Source organism: Puma concolor, chromosome E4 (genome assembly GCF_028749965.1).
Source record: "Puma concolor isolate L17-30 chromosome E4, mPumCon1.1.hap2, whole genome shotgun sequence".
Lineage (NCBI taxonomy): Eukaryota > Metazoa > Chordata > Mammalia > Carnivora > Felidae > Puma > Puma concolor.
The window spans coordinates 45,820,287-45,844,045 of record NC_141683.1 but is presented as its reverse complement, the minus strand read 5'-3'; the positions used below and the strand labels follow the sequence as shown (position 1 = coordinate 45,844,045).

At 42.2% G+C, this 23,759-nt stretch overlaps 1 protein-coding gene across 2 annotated transcripts in view; it reads left to right on the top strand.

The window, feature by feature from the left end:
* The window catches only part of COLGALT2 (collagen beta(1-O)galactosyltransferase 2), a 112,361-nt gene extending 89,388 nt beyond the window's left edge, over positions 1–22,973 (top strand). The window contains exons 7-12 of one of the 2 annotated variants that reach the window (XM_086694461.1): positions 3,179–3,255; positions 7,369–7,475; positions 13,450–13,582; positions 14,951–15,078; positions 18,595–18,801; positions 20,686–22,973. In XM_086694461.1, coding sequence (XP_086550587.1) covers positions 3,179–3,255; positions 7,369–7,475; positions 13,450–13,582; positions 14,951–15,078; positions 18,595–18,801; positions 20,686–20,962 — 929 coding nt within the window. In that variant the 3' untranslated portion in view covers positions 20,963–22,973. Of the gene's footprint in view, positions 1–3,178; positions 3,256–7,368; positions 7,476–13,449; positions 13,583–14,950; positions 15,079–18,594; positions 18,802–20,253; positions 20,369–20,685 lie in introns of those variants that run through there. The other variant, XM_086694462.1, reaches the window with a different exon arrangement.
* Positions 22,974–23,759: the final 786 nt, after the last annotated feature.

The following is a 23,759-nucleotide window of genomic DNA, read 5'->3' as shown; positions in this document are numbered from 1 at the left end:
GAGATCTTAGGTGCCCATTCTCAGTAACAGCATTTTGGAGCAACGGAATGTCATGTAAAGGTTATTAAGATTATTGCATGTGAAATCAGAAGGTCCAATAACCTTACCAATTACTCACTATTTGATCTTGGGCACTAGTTGATTCACCATTTGACCTTGGGCAAGTCTACATCCGGGTGGGTCTCAATTTCTTCATCTATAAAAACAAACGACCCAAAAAATAAGTGAAGCTAAATGGTGTGGTTGACTATGAAAGCCCTTAACCAATTGCAGACTGTCAGGTGTGACTATTGTGGTCACGAACAGCACCATGCTTGAAGAAGATTATTTTGACCATAGTGTGCATAACAAGTTAGAAGGAGGCAAGACTAAGTGCGTGAGTGTTAGAAAAATATTAAAACAGCCCAGGCATGGTGAGTGAGGACCTGAGCTAAGGTCGTAACTGCAGCAATTGAAGAAGTTCAGGGCAACTTTTGGATTAAGATGAAATGATTATGATTTAGTTAGGATTTGGTGCAAGCCCAATCTCTCCAAGATTTCGGGTTGCATGACTGGGCTGGTACATTGTACACTGGATGGTGTGTGGCCCAGTATGGACTATAGACAAGACAACAAGCAACGGTCACCCAGGAGCAAAGACTTAGCTAACTGAGCCACTGTGAACTCAGTCCAGTTGCTAAGGCCAACTTGATGCCAGTGGCTACCAAGGACCAGTTTTGGGGGCAGGCAGAGTGGGGGCGAGGGTCCAGGAGTCAGACTTTGGTTCACCTACCAGTTCTATCAGCTCTGTGACCCTGGGCAAGTTATATTTAAGCCTTTGTTTCTTTATCGGTAAAAATAGGGACACTCATACTTATCCCATAGTACCTGTTGTGAAGATTAAAATAACTGGGATTACATGTGTGGAGGGTGTAACCCAGAGTTCAGTGAGTAATAGGATCTCTACAATAATAGCTATGATGCTTATTCCTAGATCTTGAAACTATCTAGGAGCCAAAGAAGCATATTTTCCCAATTGGTGGTACAGTGGGGGACTGTGTCTAGGGAGGGATTCAGTGAAGGACTGATAAATTGGGAATGATGGCGTCAGAAACGACCCCAAACCGAAGCTGGTGTACAGGTTACCTTCGACTCTGATGAAACAAGGACACATCCCTTCTCCTGGCATAGTAAGTTTTATACGTCTTACTTGCATCATTCCGTCTTTCCCAGTGGCTTAGCCCTGTCTTCAGTGACAAAACCCAGGCATAGTTCTCATATTTTTGCTCAATGGTGGCTTCTAGGAGCTAGCCACTTGTGGCTTTGGGGGGACACTTGTCCTGTGAATGCAGTGACTACCCATGTTTGATGGAAGCAAAATGGCAGTCTCTTTGGCTGAAACGTTAAAGCCACCTAGCCATGTGAGTGCCAGACAGAGACCAACAGCATGAAAAGGGTAACTCAAAATATAACCCCCTCCCAACTCCCAGTCCCAAGGAGGGAGAGCCAGACAGCTCCTCAAACAACATTGTGAACAAAAAGGAGTTTGTATGTGAAGTTTCTTTCTCTTAAAAGCCTAACTCTGTACATGGTGCCCCCTTGATCAATATTTGTAGATTTAAAAATAATTAATGAGGAGCGGGGTAAAGCAGAAAGGAACAAAATATTCTAGGCTCCCGGGGGAAACAGAAACACATGCACTGTGTACTCAAGGAAATGTGACCATAGGGGTCAGGGTTGAAGTCATGAGACCAACAACTGTTGGGTTTGGTTTAGGAAACCTGTCTCACCACCTTCTAGAACTTCATGTCATTTGATCACAGGTGACACTGGATGCCCTGGTTTCTCTTTAATGTCCCAGGGAAGCATGAGTTAAACAAACAATACTCTATGGACAGTGTCTCAGTCAAAAGGGTGAAGAGGTTATGCTAGGATATCAAACAGTGACAAAATTCCACTGGCTGCATAGAGCAGTGGCTTACTTCTTCTTATGCAAGGTCTACAGTGGTCCTGGTGCCCTTCTGGGCAGCTGTCCTGCATATGTTAGCACATCATTCTAGGCTACTTCAAATGTGGGATTTCTCCTTTATCGAACATCTGCTACTCTGGCCATTGTGGTGGGGCTGGGGTGGGGGTGGGGGGCATGCGGGGGGAAGGGCTTGCAGAGCTGAGAAGCAGCAGTTCACGAGGCCATGACCAATTTCAAGGGTGAGGAAGTGATTCCTCTCCTAGGCCCGGAATGGAGGAGATGGGTACTGCTGAGTAGTGAAGGCCACCGCCAACAGTTACTCCAACCTCTCCGTTACCAGCTCTGACTTGGTTTTCTTTTTATTATCCCTTTAAGGAAAACGAAATGAGTACTTTGAATTTACAATTCTAAAATTCTTCAAGACCTTTTCAGGTTCCTCACTCAGCGTTGCTTCCGACCTTTCAAATGTGTAGTTCGCAAAGAGAACTTTTTTGGAGTATCAAATAAATAAATGTTTTACTACTTAAGATGCAGTGCCCCTCCCATCTGGAAATTTACCTGTGAGCGCTGTACCAAGTGTGGGGATGTGGTTTGGCCCCCAGAGGCGAGTTTGTGTTAAAATAAAGGACCTTTTGCATACCTGTAGCTAAACCTGCCTGGATGGGATAAAAATAGCCCCAGACTTTGGCCCTTTAAAATAGACAGAGAAGGCATTATTTAGAAGAAGTCTGGCCCAGTTCTGAGGTCTTTCGTTATAAGCCACAGTAAAGTAATAGCTTGAAAGTTACTGAGTTTTTACTATGCTAATTTACTGGGATGAGTGCTTTGCATACAGATCTCATTTAAATTTTACTACACCCTAAGAGATACACTTTTATTATCTTGATTTAACACGTGAAGAAACAGGTTTGGAGAGGACACTTAACTAACTCTTCCAGACCTTCACAGACCAAGGTTTGGATTCAGGTCATCTGACTCCAGAGCCTTCACCCTAAATCTTTACCCTTAAGGGAAATGGGGCGAATATTCCAGTCTGCATATAAATAAGTGTTCTTGAAACCCTGACCATTAGGGTTCCTGTGTAGCCACTCAGTCCTGGAGAACTGCTGAGTGGTTACCCCCTGTCCCGGACATCCAGGTGGTGTTCCTAGACATCAGATGTGTGGATGGAATTCGGTTCTCTGAGCCTTTTGCTAACAGAGTGCTCTGTGTGCTTCTTGTGTCTTCCAGTTGACCGTCCTCCAATGGAACCCTCCCAGTTTGTTTCCGTTGTCCCTAAATATCCAGACAAGATGGGATTTGATGAGGTAGGAAAGGTGTCTGTGTGTGCACGTGCACACGTGTGCATGTATGTGGCGTGCTTACACGTTTGTATTAGAGCACAAGCCTGATGACACATTTGAGAGCCAGCAAGACTGACCTGGCTGCTGAAAAGGCATTGAGGTCTTGGGAAAATGACTCCATTTTTGTTGCAGCTCAGCTTTCTTATCTTAAAAACTGAGCATCGTACACACCTGGAACTAAGGTAATATTGTGTATCAACTATATCCAAATTAAAAAAAAAAAGTTTTTTAAAGGAGCATCATGGTAAAGTGAATTAGTCATTGAGTTAGAAAGACGTTACTGTTTAGTCCTGAGTGCAATTATATATTTTCTAGGAGCAGATATTGCTATATTTTGTAAACCTTTCAATCAAGATTCAAGGGTCAGGTAAGAGGGTATATGTTTTAGGTATTGGAGGACCTTAACTTTATTCTGAGTGGATGGAAACCATTCTGGAATAGTCTGTGCTTTATTTTCTCTGTGCTCTTCTTCCATGGACAAAGATTGAGGGTAGGGTTGAGAGGAAAATAAAAAGAAAAAAGAAATCTATAGTAAAATTCTGCCTTTCCGTGGGCAAGCACTTCATAATAGCACTCCAAGGGCCATATTTAATATAAAGTTTTTGCTTGTTTGTTTTTTAATTAATTGATTTATTTTTGAGAGAGAGAAAATGAGTGGGGGAGGAGCAGAGAGAGAGTGAGAGAGTGAGAGAGAATCCCATGCTGGGTTCGATCCCATGAACCACAAGATCATGACCTGAACCAAATTCAAGAGTTGGAAGTTAAACCGACTGAGCCACCCAGGTGCCCCTATTATGAAGTTTTGATTGCATGAAGAAGGAAGCAAGAATATAAAGTGATGCCTCTCTCGGTAACGCACACAACAGCTACTTGGGAATGCCGGAAGTGTGCCTCCAAGTCATTGATCCTTTGTGGGTCCCTTATGTCACGTAGCTGCTGATCAGTATTCAAGAGCTTGATGATCTAGAGATTAGGGCAGTGCCTCAGGAATCCACAAACTGAGATGGAATTTTTCCATGGATTCTGGATGTGTTGTAGGCCAAGCTTTGTGCTCTGTGCTCACTGCCACAGCTCCATGGCAAGAAAAAGCCTTGTTCATCATCCTGCACTGTGTAGTACATGTCCCCAAAGTACAGCCGTCTACAAGCTGCTGGGATGGGAATTGGTATTTCTTCTGTAAAACCGATGGGGATCTGGACTTCAGGAACGGGAGGGAGTATTTCATGAATATTAAGTGGAAAAGACTTAGCGGCTGTGATGCTGTTTTCACCAAGGGCAGCATGGGAAGAGATGACTTTAATGTGGTAGAGAGGAATCAGAATGAAGTACAAAGAATTCTTTAAAACAATCAGGCTGCAGGAAAGTTGATCCACATCACACACTGTACCAGCTTCTACATCTTACTAGAGACGTCCTTTCCTATAACTCTCATCAGCCCTCGGTTCTCTAGGTGAGAGAACCCGAGTGTCTTTGTATATATTCATTTTCAACACATTCCTATGCGGACTGAAGCAAAAGAGATCAAATGGGACAAAACCAGGATCTTCTAGCTCTGGTCTTCCCATTTGGATGTGCGTATAAGGACTGGGTTACCCCTGGAAGCCTTCTGGAAAATGCCAATTCTAGGAAGGGATATAGATATAGGAAGTGATTACCTTGGACTCTGGAACAGAGATAAGATGGTAGAAAAGGGGATTTTCAGGGACTTTTTCTTTCTCCCAGTACTCCCTGCCCTTGCGGTGGTGTGTGGGCTGCGTTTGGCTATGTAGCTCTCTCTCTGTTTGCTGTTCACGAAGTATGAGCAAGCCGTCTGTGTTTTTTCTTCATGGCTACAATTTTTATTGCACTTGTCCTGGCAGAAAACTGGGACTGAATTATTATTTACTAAAGTCTTCCCAGACTAGAGGTCTCTGGTTCGAGGCAACTTTTTGTTGCATATCTGTTCGGTTTTTGTTTTGTTTGGGCTTATTTTTGTTCTGCCGGAGTGGCCTCAGGTAGCTCCGTGTGTACACATGAGGAAATACCCCTTCCTTTCCGTATCTTTTAAAATCATGGGATGAAACGTGGCCCGTCAAGGTGTGCCTCTAAACAGGAAGAACACGAAATGTGAAAGAACACAATCTATTAAGTTATAAAGTCCCAAGTAACAAGGCAAGTTAGAGTCACCACAGAAATGATGTTTAAAAAAAATAATTACCCAGTTATGTAGATAAGAGAAGTAATGAAATCACGATGCACCCAATTCACTTTGCCTTAACTCAGGCGGATAATTTCTTCAAAGGGGACATCTTGTTTTCCCATCAGTTTCTTTGCCCAGTGCTTTATAAAGGGATGGAAGTGAGAATGTTTTGTAAGGAGAGGTTGAACGTTTAGTTAGTGTAGCTTTTGATCCAGTAAAACATAGAACATGTTGATGATTACATTAAAAGGCTATGTGAACCACAGCTTTGCCCCCAGTAAAGTCTGAACCCCAGCTGGTTACAAGACATAGTCTCTTCTTTATTCTGGACACAGCATAAAGCGAGCTTTACCTAAACCACGTACCATAGACATTTTAATCGGTGTTGTACTTGAGAGATGAGGTTGTTCAACTCCCTCTTCTTACAAACAAGGGAACTGGACCCGGAAGCATTAAATGTCTTCCTCAGAGCCATTTGGGTGGTCTAGTCAGGCTGAAGCCAAAGTCATCCCATTTATTCCTTCAGGTTTCTCCTCATCAGTATTTCTTTTTTTTTTTTTTTTTTAACGTTTTTTCATTTTTGAGAGAAAGAGACAGAGCATGAGCAGGAGAGGGACAGAGCGAGAGAGACACACACACACAGAATCCAAAGCAGGCTCCAGGCTCTGAGCTGCCAGTGCAGAGCCCGATATGGGGCTCAAGCTCATGAACCATGAGACCATGACCTGAGCTGAAGTTGGACGCTCAACCGACTGAGCCACCTAGGCGCCCCTCATCAGTATTTCTTACAGACAGCTGAAATCTCCCACTCTCAGAGGACTAGTTTAATGTTCAAAGTAAGTTTATTACTGCTTGTAGCAAAAGGACATTATGAAAACTCATATTTACGAATCACGTAATATGTAATAGCATTCGTGAGTCTTTAGGTACTTCTGTGGCTCCTTAAATCTGGGAATAGTCAGGACAGTTTCACTACCCATAACGCTCTGCAGTGGCTTCATGATATGCATGTGTTTAGGACAGCCACCAGGAATTTAGGGACTCACGTGAGAGGCTACAGGTGGACCCAGCCCTCATGGAAAGAAATCTGAGTGCATATTTTGGGGGATTTCATGGACTAGTATGATGTGGCGATGATGTCTTTACATTTCTCCATTCCTCAAAGGGCTACTACCCCCAAGAGTAGGGCCCCTTCTCTTTACTTCTTTCAGAAAAACTCTCATGTCTCTAGGGGAGTTTTGGCAATTCTCAATTCAATTCTGAAAAATTCTGGCAAAGAAGCTACTAAAATTGAGACCTTGATAATTGGAAATAAAAGGGACGTGTTAAGATTAGTTTTCCTCATTCTTTGAATGACTTGAAATGTATTACAGTGGGTATAAACTCAAAGAATAGCGATTATTTAGTGCCCATGAGATAAGAGCAGTATCACCCCAGTTTTACAGATGAGGAAACTGAGACATAGGGACCAGGCCAAAGCAAACATTTAGTAAATGATCGTCAGGGAATAGACTTAACGTCTGCTGAAAAATCTAACACACTTGCCAAACTACCTACCTCCTACCTCCGAGTCTTATATGTTTTGGGTTTAATTCACCTTTGGCCTCCAGAAGAGCAACGTTTTGAACTTTCTTTTCTCAAAAGCAGGGCAAACATGTCCACCAACAAAAGAAACAAAGAGAGGGTGAAGTCACTGCACATGGCTAAGTTTTGAACGTAACTCTGTTTGGATGATATCATTTGACTTGATATGAAATATAAACAAACCTTCATCACAGTTTTCCCTATTTTCTCCACTCCTTATTCTAACTGAAACTTTGGTCCTTACATTTACTTAACTTTCCATACAGCCTAAGATAAGACTTGTGTTTCTTTTCCTTCTTCTCTTCCTGCATTAGATTTTCATGATCAACCTCAAGCGCAGAAAGGACAGACGGGACCGGATGTTACGCACCCTGTATGAGCAGGAAATTGAGGTCAAGATTGTCGAGGCTGTGGATGGAAAGTGGGTTGGGTTTTTTGTTGAACCCTTGCAAATGTGGTTAGAGCAAAGTGTCCAAACTTGGGTGACATGAAGAAAATATGAGGAATAATGCATAACGAAAGAAAATAATGAGGACAAATGCATAACGATCTGTATATCCTGTTGCTTGAGATGCTTGCCAAACCATGCCTGGGCTGATCACATTTCCCAGGAGTATGGCAGGAAAGTCACAATGGGAACTTGGTTGAATTCCTTCAAGAGTTTTGTTATTGCTTTTGTTTATTATTTTGTTTTATTTTGCTTTCCTTTGTCCTTTTATTTGGCACTTTAGTTCAAGGTATAGATTTTTGCAAAATTTACATTCCATGTTGTATGTTAATTTGGCATATGAATGGCTCTAAGGAGTATGGCTAGAAGCTATTGTGAAGTTTCTTATCACTTCTGGAGAATTTCATCAATGTTTCTCAAAATGTGGCCTGGATACCCGTGTCAGAATCCTTAGGGGATGGTTAAGAGAAGAGCTTCCCGAGTCCCATCTCAGGGTTGCTTAATCATGATCTCAGGACTGGGGCTAGGAATCTAAGAAGCCTCAAGGTGATTCTTGAGTAAGTTTGCCACATAAAATATAGGATACTCAGTTAAATTTGTCACAAATATTGCTTGGGCTTACTTACACTAAGAAATTATTCGTTGTTTATATGAAATTTAAATTTGACTGGATATTGTATGTTTTACATGCTAAATCTTGCAACCCTGTTCTTTGGTGCACTAGAGTTTGGGAACCACTGCTTCAAGAACCTAAGAGCCCAGGTTTTATTTATAGGCCACAAGGACCAGGGGAAACTAACTAGTTGAGTTGTGAGAGTTCTTTATGTATTCGGCATACAAATCTCTTGTCAGCTATCTTGTCTTGCAAATCTCTTGTCTTGCAAATATAATTTGCAAATATTTTCTACCATTCTGTGTGTTATCTTTTCAGTTCATAATGGTGTCCATTGCAACCCAAAAGTTTTTAATTTTGATGAAGCCCAATAAATATTTTTGTTGTTGCTTATGCTTTTGGTGTCATATCTAAGAATCCACTGCCAAATCGAAAGTCACAAAGACTTATTTCTATCTTTTCTTATAAAAGTTTTACAGTTTTATCTGTTATGTCTCCTACATATTCCATTTTTGCTCCATTTTGAGTTAGTTTTTTATATGGTGTGAGGTAGAGATTCAGATTCCTTCTTTTGCACATTGTTTGGGCACCCCTGCACCATTTGTTAAAAAGATTATTCTTGCCTCCTTTGAATTGTCTTATCACCCTTGTCAAAATCAATTGGCCATCAATGTAAGACTTCATTTCTAGACTCTCAATTTAATTCCGCTGATGTATGTGTCAATCCATTTTTCAATCCATATACAGTTGGGTTTTGTCGATGCTTTTTCTGTGTCTATTGAGATGATCATGTAGTCATGTGATCATTTTTGTCTATTGATAAGGTGCATTATATTGATTGATTTTCATATGTTAAACCAACCTCACAATCCTGGAATAAATCCTACTTGGCCATGGTGTACAATGCTTTTTATACATTGCTGGATTCTGTTTGCTAGTATTTTCTTGAGAATCTTGAATCTCTATTTATAAGGAATATTGGCCTATAGTTTTCCTATGATGTCTTTTTCTGGTTTTGGTATCAGTATCAGGATAATACTGGCTTCATTGTTCCCACCTCTTCTTTGGAAGAGTTTTGAAACTTTTTGGAAATTTTGTGAAAGATTGGTGTTAAATTCTTTAGAATTCCCCAAAGAAACTAGCTGATTGTGTGTCTTTCTTTCTGGAAAATTTTATTACTAACTCAGCTGCTTTACTTGTTTTAGGTATATTCAGAATGTCCATTCCTTTTTGAGTCAGTGGTTTGTAACTGTCTAGCAATTTGTCAATTTTATCTAGGTTATCTAAGTTGTTGGCATACAGTTGTTCATAGTATTATCTTATAATCCTTTTATTTTGATAAGGTCAGTAGGGGGTTGCCCACTTTTCATTCCTCATTTTAATAATTTGAGTCTACCTTTTTTTTTTCTTGATCAGCTTAGCTAAAGGCTATCAATTTTGTTGATCTTTTCAAAGAACTTTTGGTTTTGTTGATTTTCTCTTTTGTTTTTCTATTCTCCATCCACTTATTTCCACTGTAGTCTATATTTTTTCCTTCTGCTTGCTTTGGGTTTAGTTTGCCATTCTTTTTCTAATTTCTCTAAATGGATTATTTAGATCAGATTATTCATTGGAGGTATTCTTTTTTAATGTAGGCATTTATAGCTTTAACTAGCCCTCCAAATACTACACCAAGCCCATCATGTAAGTTTTGATATGCTATGTTTTCATTTTCATTTATCTCAAAACATTTTTTCATTTCCTTTGTGATTTCTTCTTTGACCCATTAGCTATTTAGCAATGTGTTGTTTAATTTCACATATCTGTGAATTTTCCAAGCTTCCTTTTGTTATTGACTTTTAAATTCATTCCATTGTGGTTGGAGTACATCCTTTGAAGTGTATTGAGGCTTAATTCATGATCTGTATGTTTTTCATGGTTTTTCTTAGAGAATGTTGCATGTGCACTTGAGAAGAAGGTGTATTTTGCTACTGTCAGGTGGAATGTTCTATAGATATCTGTCAGATCTAGCTGGTTTGTAGTATTTTTCAAGTCTTGTCTTTATTTGTTGTTCTCCTGCCTAGTTGTTCTATTCATTATTGATAGTGGGTGATTGAAGTCTCCCTGTATTATGGTTGAATAGTCTCTTTCTTCAACTTCTCAGTTTTTGCTTTATGTTTTTGCTCTATTGTAAGGTGCATATATATTTGTAATTTCTGTCTTTCTGATGGATTGATTTTTTTTGAAAGAGAGAGAGAGAGAGAGAACAAGAATGAGCAGGAGTGGGGGCAGAGGGAGAGGGAGAGAGAATATCAAGCAGACTTCACACCTAGCACAGAGCCCAACGTGAGGCTCAGTCTTATGACCATGAGATCATGACCTGAGCCAAAATCAAGAGTCAGACACTTAATTGACCAAGCCACTCAGGTGCCCCAATTCTTTTTCTTTTATTATAAAATGTTCTTCCTTATCTCTAATAATTGCTTTTGTTTAAAAGTTTATTTTGTCAGGTATTAATATAGCTCCTGCAGCTCTCTTGTGGTTACTGGTTACATAGTATATCTTTTTTCATCCTTTCACTTTGAACCTATTCATACCTTTGAATCTAGCCTATCTCTTGTAGACAGCATAGTTGAATCATGTTCCTAAAAACTCATTCTGCTAAGCTCTGCCTTTGATTGTGGGGTTTGATCCATTCATATTTAATGTAATTACTGATAAAGTAGGATTTATATCTGCCATTTTCCATTTGTTTTCTATATGTTTCACATCTTTTTATCCTTCTGCTTTTCATTATTATTTTCATTATTATTATTATTTTTTGTATTAAAAATATACCTTCTACTCTACCATTTTAATTCCTTTGTTGTTTCTTTTAGTACATTTTTTAAAGTTATTTTCTCAGTGATTGCCGTGGAGATTGCAATTAACATTTTGATTTATAGTAATCTAGTTTATATTAATACCAACCTCCTAGAAGAGAACATAGGGAATATGCTCCTAGACATCAGTCATGCCAATGCTTTTTTTGGGTTTTGATGCCAAAAGCAAAAACAAACAAGTGGGACAACACGGCAAAAGAAACTATCAATGAAATGAAAAAACAACCCACCTAATGGGAGAAAATATTTGAAAAATCATCAACTTATGAAATATTTGAAAATATTCATCAATATATTAAAAATTCTATATCTGATAAGGAGTTAATTTCTACAATATATAAAGAACTCATTCAACTCAATAGCAATAGCAACAACAACAACAACAACAGCAACAACCAAACAGCTTGATTAAAGAATGGGCAGAGATCTAAGTAGATATTTTTCCAAAGAAGATGTAGATGGTGAACAGGTACATTAAAAGGTACTCAGCATCGCTAATTATCAGGGGAATGCAAATTAAAACCTCAATGAGATATCACCTCACCCGTATTAGAATGGCTATTATCAAAAAGACAAGAAATAACAAGTGTTGGCAAGGATGTAGAGAAAAGGGAACACAGATGGACTGCTGGTAGGAATGTAAATTGGTGCAGCCACTGTGGAAAACAGTATGGAGGTTCCTCAAAAAATTAAAAATAGAGGGGGGTGGGAGGGAGGGGAGGGTGGGTGATGGGTATTGAGGAGGGCACCTTTTGGGATGAGCACTGGGTATTGTATGGAAACCAATTTGACAATAAACTTCATATGTTGAAAAAAAATTAAAAATAGAGCTACCATATAATCCAGCAATTCTACTTTTGAGTATTTATCCAAAGAAAATGAAAAGATGAACTCAAAAATATGCACCCCATGTTCATTGCAGCATCATTTACAAGAGCCAACCTAAGAGTCCAACAGGTGAATGAATGGATGTGGCACATATAAATATATACAATTAAATTTTATTCATCCATTTGAAAAGGAAGCTGTCATTTTTAACAACATAGATGGATTTTCAAGGCATTATGCTAAGTAGAATAAGTCAGACAGGAAAAGACAAATACCATACATATGGTCTCATTTATATGTAGGATCTAAAGAGGAAAAAAAAAAAACCAAATTCATACATATAGAGGACAGATTGGTGATTCCCAGAGGCAGTATTGGAAGGTGGATGAAATGGGTAAAAGGGGTGGAAAGGTACAAAGCTTAAGTCATAAAATAAACAAGTCATGGAGATGTACACCATGATGAGTATAGTTAACAATACAACAATATTGTATTGCATATTTGACAGCTGCTAAGAGAGTAGATCTACAAAGTTCTCGTGATCACAAGATAAAAAAGTTGTAACTATGTGAGGTGATGAATGCTAACTAGACATTGTGTTGATCATTTCATAATATATACAAATACCAAGTCATTATGGTATATGCTGGAAACCTATGTTATATGTCAATTATATTTCGATAAAAAAAGCAACTTAATTTCAGTGGCATACAAAAACTTAGCTTCTTATATTGCTTCATTCTTTTCCCCCTCCTTTGTTTTATTGTTGCCAAACAAATTACTTCTTTCTACATTATACGCCCGTTAACACAGACTTATATGCAGCTTTGATTTAAATCAGGTAAGAGAAGAAAGAGTTATAAATGAAAAACACTTATGCTGTCATTTATATTTACCTATGCAGTTACATATCCCCATGCTCATTATTTCTTTATATGGATCCTTATCACTCTAATTTCCTTTCATGTTGGCATGAGAACTTCTTTGGCATTTCTGGTAGAGATCTGCTAGTGATGAACCCTCAGTTTTTGTTACTCTGGAAATATTTAATTTATCCTTCATTTTTGAAGGACAGTTTGAATAGATACAGAATTTTTGGCTTTTTCAGGTAGCACTTTCAATAGGTCAACCTACTGCCTTGTGGGCTCCATGGTTTCTGAGAATCAGCTGTTAATCTTATTGAGAATACTATATATGTAGTGAGTCACTTCTCTCTTCCTGCTCACAAGATTGTCTCCACTATTTTTGTTCTTAACCTTTTTTGAAAAAAAAAATACGTCCAAAGGAAAGATACTGTACATAGTTCCTTCCTGTCTTCATCCCCTTTAGTATTTAATGCCATTAGTCACCTTCCTTCTTAGGAAAATACTTTCTCAAAGCTGTCAAAAACCTGGTGATACTTAGAAGTACATTGGCAATTGTGAAGGATACACTATGCATAACATACCCTCTTGTCTTCCCAAAAGCTTGTAATGCTGCCATGACACATTAACCCTGATGAGCTCCTGGGGATTGATGGGAAACCTGAGAAGTCTTCCTCAATGTGCAGAAAGGCTCTGGGGAACATCCGGAACGCTCTCTTTCTGCCTTTTGTGGTGGGGACATCTCAACTTGTTGATTTTCAGACATTGTCTCTCTCATGCAGGGCACTTAACACAAGCCAGTTGAAGGCCCTGAATATTGAAATGCTGCCTGGATATCGAGATCCCTATTCTTCCAGGCCTCTAACCAGGGGTGAAATCGGCTGCTTTCTTAGCCACTACTCTGTCTGGAAAGAGGTAAATAATGCTTGCTTGCTTGCTTGCTTGCTTTATTTATTTATGAGAAAGCATGAGCAGGGGAGAGAGAGAGAGAGAGAGAGAGAGAGAGAGAGAGAGAAAGTAAGTCTTAAGCAGGCTCCGTGCTTAGCGTGGAGCTCAATGCAGAGCTCAGTCCCACGAACCTGGGATCAGGACCTGAGCTGAAATCAAGAGTCAGATGCTCAACTGACTGAGCCACCCAGGTGCCACAATGATGCTTTATTTAGATATGCATTTTTGTAATGAGGAGGAAGGAGAGTGGGACTTTGTAGGTGAGTTTGGGCCAGATATGAAGTGGACCCGTAACTCTTCTAGAAGTATGCTTGGAGGTTTCTGTTGCCTTCTGCCTCTCTCTGACATAGGCCAGCAACAAACAGGCAAGGGTCGCCTTATTGCCACTGGGATGATGACAGGGGAAGATGCCATTTTTCAGGAGGCTACGCTTCTATTGATGCACCCTTATCCTTAGTAGGAATGCCTGGTATTGTACGTATCCAGCATGCCATTGTTTATTAGATGATCTCATACGAGGAGTCACACAGAAATCATATGAAGTGGATCAAGAGGCCTGGACCCATTTTACCCAAGAGAAAATAACTAAATACTTAAAGATATTAAATATCTTCACAAGAAGTGGCAAAGCCAGGACTTGAAACCATGGCTTAGAGAACAGACATTGATGGAGGGAAGGATTGGTGTGTGGGGTCTTGATTAAGGGTCAGTTCCCACAAGAAAAGAGAAAGTCCCTAAAGGAAGGGCCTCTGAATGCCTTCTCTCTTTGAATAACCCAGTCTATGCTATCTTTTTTTTCCTTTAAAATTTAAGTGAAATGTAATAGATATGTATAAAATTATATAGAGCGTAAAATACAGGCCAATGAAATTTCACAAACCGAACAACAATACAGCCATGCTAACTGGTACCCAGATCAAGAAACAGGTTGCCAGCTCCCCAGAAGCACCCTCTCTGTATTTCCTTCAAGGGAACAGTCCCCAGGGATAATCACCATTTGACTTCTAATAGCATAGAATAGTTTTGTCTGCTTTTGTAGTTTTGTTTATATGCATGGAACTACATACGGTATTGAGGTATATCCTTGCAGTATCCTTTCATTTGTGAGATTCATCTGTAACATTGCGTTTAATTGTATATCATACATTCTCATTGTTGTAAGTAAACGCCCTGTTTATGTAACCATTCAGCTATCGGATGGCATTTGCTTAGATTCCAGTTATGAGCTATTACCTACTGTGCTACTATATTCTTGACTTTTTAATATGTATTTACCTAATAAAAAATAGATATTGGACTTCTCATAGGGTATCTTCCCACTGATGGCCTTTACAGGTAATTGACCGCGAGCTGGAAAAGACTCTTGTTATTGAAGATGACGTGCGCTTTGAACATCAGTTTAAGAAGAAGCTGATGAAGCTGATGGATGACATCGACCAGGCTCAGCTGGACTGGGAACTGATGTGAGTGACAAGACAAGCTTATCCTAGAGCACTGAGAGGACACAGTCCTTTCCAGGGGGGCGGCGGGCCCCACCTCCCCAGTTGATAGGAGATACAGCACAGCTTTCCACTTTCCTGGTTTTCTCTCCATAAATGTTCCCAGAAACAAGGAGTGGAGAACAGACCCTGGTTTCTGCATCTATATACTCTACAGGCTGAGAAAGAAACTATGGAAGACAGTTTGCGAGACCTGGAGACTGCCTGCAGGTCAGGGGTCTTCAGATTGAGTGCTCACATGGGAGCACGGCAGAAATCCCACCAGTGAGGCAACAGATGCACGGAGACGTGTGAAAAGAGAGGACGAGGCATTCATTCAAGGGCAGGAGTCCTGTGTCACACTTGAGAGCAGGTTTCCTCTGTAGCCTCTGACAGTATGGGGGCTGCAGGTCAGCCTAAGTGTGCCTCTCTTGGGAAGGGCAGTGTGCAGTGCAGACAGTAAGAGCACTGAGCTGGGTTTGATGGAGGGTCAGAGGCTGCCATAGGAAAACCAGCTTACCAGGGTAATGCTGGTTCTGAGTTGACATGTAGTCAATGCTTTGGTAGCTGCCTCTGGGAATTGTCTCTCTTTCTCTCTCTCTCTCTCTCCTCTATTTCCCTGTCTCCCTCTCTCTCCCCCTTCTCTCTGTGTCTCTCCCTCTCCCTTCATTTTCTTTTTTTCTTTTTTTTTTTTTTAATTTTTTTTTTCAACGTTTATTTATTTGTGGGACAGAGAGAGACAGAGCATGAACGGGGGAGGGGCAGAGAGAGAGGGAGACACAGAATCGGAAACAGGCTCCAGGCTCCGAGCCATCAGCCCAGAGCCCGACGCGGGGCTCGAACCCACGGACCGCGAGATCGTGACCTGGCTGAAGTCGGACGCTTAACCGACTGCGCCACCCAGGCGCCCCTCCCTTCATTTTCTTTTTAAACCAGATGATACTTTTTACTTCTCTCTAACGAGGCAGAACGTTCCCAAGCATTACGTTGGCTTCCCAGCTGTGTGTCAAAGGCAATTTCATCAAATCAAAGCCTGTTCATTTGGAGTGGCACCAGGCAAGCTGTCCTTACTCCTCCCATCCTCAGAGGGAAACTTAACTATGGGCCCAGCTGGAATACTTGTCCTCTCAGAAAACATACCATTCTGAGCCCAAAAGAAACCTAGTGATGGCTGAACTAACCCATGGGGGAATAGACCCAGAAATCAGTACTGGGTAATAAAAAGAGACTGGCTCCCTGTCAGATGTCAGCCGTGTGATTAGATTCCGTACTGTCCCTTAGGATCCTTGTTTGTTCCTGTAATCCTCCAGAAGTCCTCACGCCTCAGCCTTTCGGAGTCTATAGCTCTGCAGCCTGTGACTACGCCTCATAGGCATGGAGCCTGGAAGCCATTTTATACTCACATGACCTGCACAAAGGCGACTTTCACTTAAGCCTCAGAATCAGAGGACTCAACCTGGGGAGTCCAAGGCTCATGACGGGCACATGTCCTTGTCCGCTTGTAGTTTAGCTGGTATATTTCTTGGGACCAAGTACCAACAGATCCAAGAAAGCGGAGTGGTTGGCTAAGGATATGGATACGGGAAATGATAGGGATACAGAAACAAAAACCTTTTCTAAATTTCACAGACTGATCAAGTCAAAATATTCCATTTATATCAGTTATATGCTATTAAAAATGGCGGTGGTTTCAATATTTTTACCTATCTCTTTCTAAAATGAATATGTCAGGTACAAACTTTACTGAAACTCAAAACATGAAATCTGATAAGCTGTCCACGGCTGCTATGTGACATTTCTCCAGAAAAAGGAAATAGGAAATGGGAAGAGTAAACTAACCCATTGGAATGATCTAGGCAGTGCTGTCCAACAGTAATATAACCTGAGCCACATACATGATTTAAAATTTCCTAGTGATCCCATTCAAATGGTAAAAAGACATTAAGTGAAATTAGTAATACATTTTATTTAACCCAACATCTCTAAATATTATTACTGTAATATGTAATCGGTATTTAAACTATTAATGAGATAGTCTACATTGTTCTTTCTACCATCTTTAATATCCAGGGTGTATTTTTTTTTTTTAATTTTTTTTTCAACGTTTATTTATTTTTGGGACAGAGAGAGACAGAGCATGAACGGGGGAGGGGCAGAGAGAGAGGGAGACACAGAATCGGAAACAGGCTCCAGGCTCCGAGCCATCAGCCCAGAGCCCGACGCGGGGCTCGAACTCACGGACCGCGAGATCGTGACCTGGCTGAAGTCGGACGCTTAACCGACTGCGCCACCCAGGCGCCCCTATCCAGGGTGTATTTTATGCTTACAAAACATCTGAATCTAGATGCTAAGTTTTCAACTGCTACAATAAACACCTTCTTGTCCTGAAACGATTTTGTTAAAGGGAAAAAATATTTTACACATCTTCAATTTTATTTTAAAATCTCAACTTAAACTACGTAAAATGAATCAGTTGAGTAGAGACTGTCCCTCGGGTCACATCTCAAGTGCTCAGAGGGACTTTCTCTTCCATTTGATGGTACATGAGAGAAATTTAGACTCTTTAGTCTGAGGGGACAGTGGCTGAAAAGATATGGTGTTTGATGTCCTGAGAAGAACTGAGGTGGACATAGGCTCCCTCTACAAACCCCCGGATGTTTGGATAAGAGGAATCCTTTACACGATGAAAGAGATGGGTTAAAGGCAAAATAGAGGAAGTCGGCTTTACCTCAAGGCAGGAAGCAGGCACCTCCTGAACTTGCCCCAGCCAAGTGGAAAACAAACAGATTCCAGACAAAAGTCACGGATCACAGATCTGTGAGTAGATGACGGGAAAGTCGGAATGGCTAAGGGTATATCTTGTGTTGCAGAAGTTGTTTGAAGAGGACAGGACCTGCCTGGATGCTTTTCTCAGAACAAAGTGAGGGCAGAGCTAGGTGTGTGTGAAGAGGAAGCCAGGCAGGCTTTCTTATTCGTTCTCCCCGGGAAGGACCCATTCGGGGCCACTCTGGTTCCCAGGTCTTTTACTGTAGACTGTTTCTTTCCCACAGCCTCTTCTGTCCTGTGTTTACCGCTAGCATCTGGAGAGCTGTCCGAAAAATATCGAAGGCTGAAACTCTGGGGACTTGAAAACAAAAAACTCAGGATTCCCACATCTGGCCTTTTTTGTCCATTTCCAACCTCTGTAAACACAGCTGGAAGTCCCAAACCCTCTTTGGGAAGTGATCTGTGAGATCTTGTAGTCTCTCTACAGCTCCAGCCAGGCTGGAACACAGCGCTAGACAAGAGCAGTTGGAATGTTGATAAACGGAGCCAGGAAAATGGCCTCATTCATGGCAGGTGACAGTCACGGTTGGTGATGGGATGCACTTTGTGGCATGATCCATTTAATATAAGACACAGCTGGTCCAAGCTTTCAAAAGTATCTGTAAACCTGTGCCCCGTTCTTACGGATGTCTAATATTCAAACTGGGATTTTCTCCTCTTTCTACTTCCTTTTAGTTATATTGGTAGAAAGAGGATGCAGGTGAAAGAGCCAGAGAAAGCAGTGCCCAACGTGGGAAATCTGGTCGAAGCTGACTACTCCTATTGGACGCTGGGCTATGTCATCTCTCTGGAAGGAGCCCAGAAGCTCGTCGGAGCTGATCCTTTTGGGAAGATGCTGCCAGTAGATGAGTTCCTGCCGATCATGTACAACAAGCATCCCGTGTGAGTCTCCCTGCACTGCCTGCCCGTCCCTTGGGCGCAGCCCTCTCACATATTCTGCTACTCAGCTTCTCAATAGTGCATGACGTTTTCTAAAGATGTACTGCTTTCCTAAATGGTCTTTCTCTAATCATGACCCAGAGGGGCTGACTTGAGTGATTATCCCCTTTTACAGATAGAAAAGATGAGGTGGAAACGGTGAGTTTTGCATAGGGGTCCACTGTCATACCCGGTGTGTAGTTTCACTGGAAATAATATGCTCGGTCCTCTCCTTGTTTTTGATCTTCTTATTTCCTTAAACTCATACACCTGAAGGTGAAGGTCATCTTCCTAAGCACCTCAAGGTCGTCAGTTCATTTCTCAGTCTATCGTATGTACTTGTTGGCCAGGCAGGCACCCTTCTCCTTGCAGAGCTCACGGTCTGGTTGGGAATTCAGACTCACGAACAGTCCTCATGATGTATTGTGAGACCCACAATCATAGGAAATTCAGACCTCATGATATATTGTGAGACCCACAATCATAGAGATGAGTTAGAGGCTCAGGGAGGGTGGAGGTAGCCCCTGAGCAGGGCGTCTGTGGAAGAAGGCAGTGTGATGTTCATGGTTCCCACAGCACAGAAGCTTACGCTGACCTAGTGTTTATCAAAGGGCATGGAGATTGGTGGTTCACCTGTCCAGTCTCCCCAGTAACCTGTGAGCCCATTGAGACAGGGACAGTCTCACATCTCTGGGTCCTTAGAACCTAGTCCAAACTCTACACATAATAGCTGCTCAATCAGTGATTCCTAAATTCATTAATGGAGCAGGAGACCAGGTTCCAGCCTCAGCTCCTTCACTCAGTTGCTGGGTGATCTCCTTACTAGATGGGCTTCATTTTAGTGGTTAAGAATTCCTGTCCCGTGTCTTGCTCATTCTGTCTCCTGTACTCAGTAAAGATGGAGCCCCTCACCCTCTTTGATGCAACTGACCTTATACCTACCTCCTAGCAGGAATATGGAGGTCAACCATCATCCCTGTAACGGAACGAAAACTAACACCTATGGTACATGGACTGATTTAGGACCTACGCAGATGTCCCCTCATATCTGCACAGGAGCCCTGGAGCGGGGGGGGGGGGGGGGGGGTGGGTGGCGGTGGCGGGGAGAGAAGGCCAAGTCCTCCAACACTTGACACTCACAGGGAGCTGGGCTGCAAAGCCAAGTTGGCATGCCTGCAAACCGACACTGTTTCACTCATCCCACCAGATCTCAGCTAATTTATTCAGATCTCAGCTAATTTATTAATTCAGGAACAGGACATTTGCCACACAGTAATCACATTTATCTATCACTGTGGTCCAACAGAGCTTAGCTCTTAGCTTTTACAGCAAGACCTGAAATCCATCTTTTAAACGAGTTCATCCAAAGACAACAGAAATACCTTGACTGAAGTTTCTCTTTGTGTGTTTGTCTAGGTCATCTGAAATCGTTTAAAGAAACTTTGATTGTGTTTGTAGACTAAACTTTTCCACAAAAGACACAATTTTAAAAATAATCAAAGGCATCCATGACACTTTAAGAGATAAGCAGTTGGGGCGCCTGGGTGGCGCAGTCGGTTGAGCGTCCGACTTCAGCCAGGTCACGATCTCGCAGTCCGTGAGTTCGAGCCCCGCGTCAGGCTCTGGGCTGATGGCTCGGAGCCTGGAGCCTGTTTCCGATTCTGTGTCTCCCTCTCTCTCTGCCCCTCCCCCGTTCATGCTCTGTCTCTCTCTGTCCCAAAAATAAAAATAAAAAACGTTGAAAAAAAAAAAAAAAAAAAAAGAGAGAAGCAGCAAGGCCCCTATGCTCTTCCCCCAGTTCTCTAAGTGTCCTACCCCCTCACACACCCCTACTCCTGTTGTTTGCAGAGCTGAGTACAAGGAGTACTATGAATCCAGGGACTTGAAAGCCTTCTCGGCAGAACCCTTGCTCATCTACCCCACACACTACACGGGCCAGCCAGGCTACCTGAGTGACACGGAGACCTCGACCATCTGGGACAATGAGACAGTGGCCACGGACTGGGACAGGACACATTCCTGGAAGTCCCGGAAGCAAGGCCACATCCACCGCAATGCCAAGAACACAGAGGCCCTGCCATCGCCAACCTCCTTGGATGCCATGCCTTCGAGGGACGAGCTCTGAGGGCTCCACGGGGGATTCACCACCCTTGGTTTTTTTCTAACGGGCTATTCGTCTGTTTGCTCCAGTTTCTGTTAGTGGCCACAGTCATCTAACCAAAGTGGTCTGATGTAATTGAGCAAAGTTAATATATTCTTGACAGGGGAGGATGATAGGGAAACTTAACCCAAATTTCCTAGGATGGCTAGAAGATAGGCTTTATGGCAACCATCGAGATGAACTTCAGTGTAGACACCGAGCCCTTCAGCTTTTTATCCAGATGATACTGCTTCCTACATTAAGGATCAACAGTATGGCCCAGAGACTCATCCAAGAGAAAAGTAATCACATCAGTAGGTGGGTGGGCAAGGTAGCCAAGCCACCTGACCACACCTGTTGGTCTTGTGGGCCCATTTTATATCATAGGTATGACCTTGAGAACTTGTGTATATAATTGGGGAGGGGGATCAAATAATTTAAAATCAAAGTTATTGGGCTTTGGTTTAAAGGAATTCTGTCATAAGCCAAAGTTAGCTGTTCATCTCATTACCCAGTAGGGATGGGTGGGTATTCGGGTCTGTCTGAACTTGGCCTTGACTATCATGGCAGTTGAAGCTCTCATACAGAGATTTTGCCATGTGGGTATAGTTTGTTAGATATTTGAAAGTTTGTGTAGATATTTGAGAAAACAAGAACTCAGACTTTGGCCTTTTCTATTGTGGTCACTTGAGTTAGGATGCTCTATTTATGAAGATAAATTTAATATATAAGGGGTTAGGGCTGGTGTCTAACTTCTGTCCCCAGGGTCCCTGTGCTGCCACGGCACGTCACACTCTCCCCTCCGCCCCCGAGCCTGGGAATGAATTGTGAGTGTAAGTTTTATGAGTCACTGTTAAGAGGCAGAGCACATTTTCAGGCCAGCAACTGTCCTTGCCTGAGTTTTTCTATTTTGAGTTATTTATTCTACAAAATGTGGGGGAAATGTGTGTAGGATAAGGCAGAGAAACAGATTTTTCAAGCTCTCAGAGCACCCTAGGGAGCAGTGAGTGTGCGATCTGGTTCTCCTGCATTTCCCAGCCTGGCGTTTTCAAGGGAGGCCTGTTGAGTGGGAGAGTCTCATCACCCGGAAACAAATGCTTCTCCGTTTCAGATGACAGACCTTGGTCAGAAACAGTGGACTGAGCAACTGATTTAGGCCAACCATGAGGGAGGCTCTCGTAGTCAGCATCCTGGGCAGATGACCTCTCTGCTGTCTTCACAGACTGATTTTCTCTAAAGTGCAGTGTTGGGCTACATCTTCCCTGCCAACTCCACAATCTGTGTTCCTCAGATTCTCATGATGGTTTGCCTCAGGTTTGCATTTTCCCCCCCCGCAAGCAGTGAAACTTTGCCTCCAGAAATACCCTCCCCACACCCCCCTTCCTGAGCTTCATGCTTTGGAGCAGAGCCCATGGGCAGGGCTGCTGCGTGAACCAAGCCTACTGCTTCCTGGAGAGGGCCCCCAGATTGCAGAACGAGGTAGCTTGTCTGCCAAAGAACACCAGCCTCAGCCTTCCTTCTTGACTTACTGCCCGTATTCTTCCACACTGATAGTAAGCAAGGAGGCTGAGGAAGGGGATCTCAGCTGACTTCTATCTTTACTGCTTTGACATACCTGTCAGAGCCTGACTCTCTTTTTTTTTTTTCCCTAGAAAAACAGAAGGAGCATCTGGGGAGCTAGTGAAAAACCCTTAGGTGATCCCTAAGGTTCCCTTGGGTATTTTGCATTTTGTTTGCATATTTGAGTGTGTGCAAGTGTGCCTGGCTTTCATGATATATATTTTTTAATAGGGTGGGAGGGATATTGGGAGTGGAGAAAGATTGAGTTGACTTTTGTGTGGTTTTGTTTTAATAGAGAACATTTTTTTTTCCCTTTTACTGTCAGCTGGTCTGATGGGTTTATGGATTCTCATTCTTAAAAGACATTGGTCTTAAGTTCTAGAATTTTAGATTAGGACTGTTCTACTGTGAATAAAGTTCTGGCTCTGTTAGCCCAGACATTGCTTCTGCCTGCTCAGGTCTGGGATCCCAAGCAGCGCTCTTTTGTTGTGAACATTGTGATCTGCAACCCCGCCCCCGCCATTTGTTTTTAAAAAGTCACCTCTTCAGCAATTCAGGGGCTCCTTGACCTCATTATTCCTGCCTCCACCCTAGTTTTACGTCAAGATATTTGACCTTTGCAGTCACAGACCTTTGCCTCCGGCCATGGCACCTGTTCTTTGTCTCTATAAGTTAAACCCTGTCTGGATTCCCCCATGTGGATCTCCCCCTGGATCTTGGAAGCCCAGGCAGGATCTCCTGGATAGACGACCCTGACTCCAGCAGTGCTGGTGCTGCTGAGTGTGGACTGAGCACCTACAATTTGCAGAGGACACATGGTGTGGGCCTTGCTTTGGGTTCCCTGGGGCCTGCTGCAGGAACTCTGGAAGAGAAGAAAGAGCCGGCATCCCAGCATCCTACACTGTCTATCATGCTGTGTCGTTTCAAGGAGGGGAGATGATAAACTACTTGCCTTCTAGAGCTCTTTGTGAAAAATTAAAAAAAAAAAAAATAGCTCAACACTATGATTGTTCACTCATTCCACCAACACTGACCAATGGCCAACGCTGCTGGAACTTCCAGGTCTGCCCTGGACCAAGGATGTTGGAGGCCGGAGATAGCCAGTGCTGCTGCTCGCCCCCATGGCAAACGTGGTCACTGACCTTCCTGTCCAGTGGGAGTTGTTTTAGACTCCTGGGTAGAGGTGGGCAAGCAGAAAATTTTTCTAGGCTACAGAAAGACA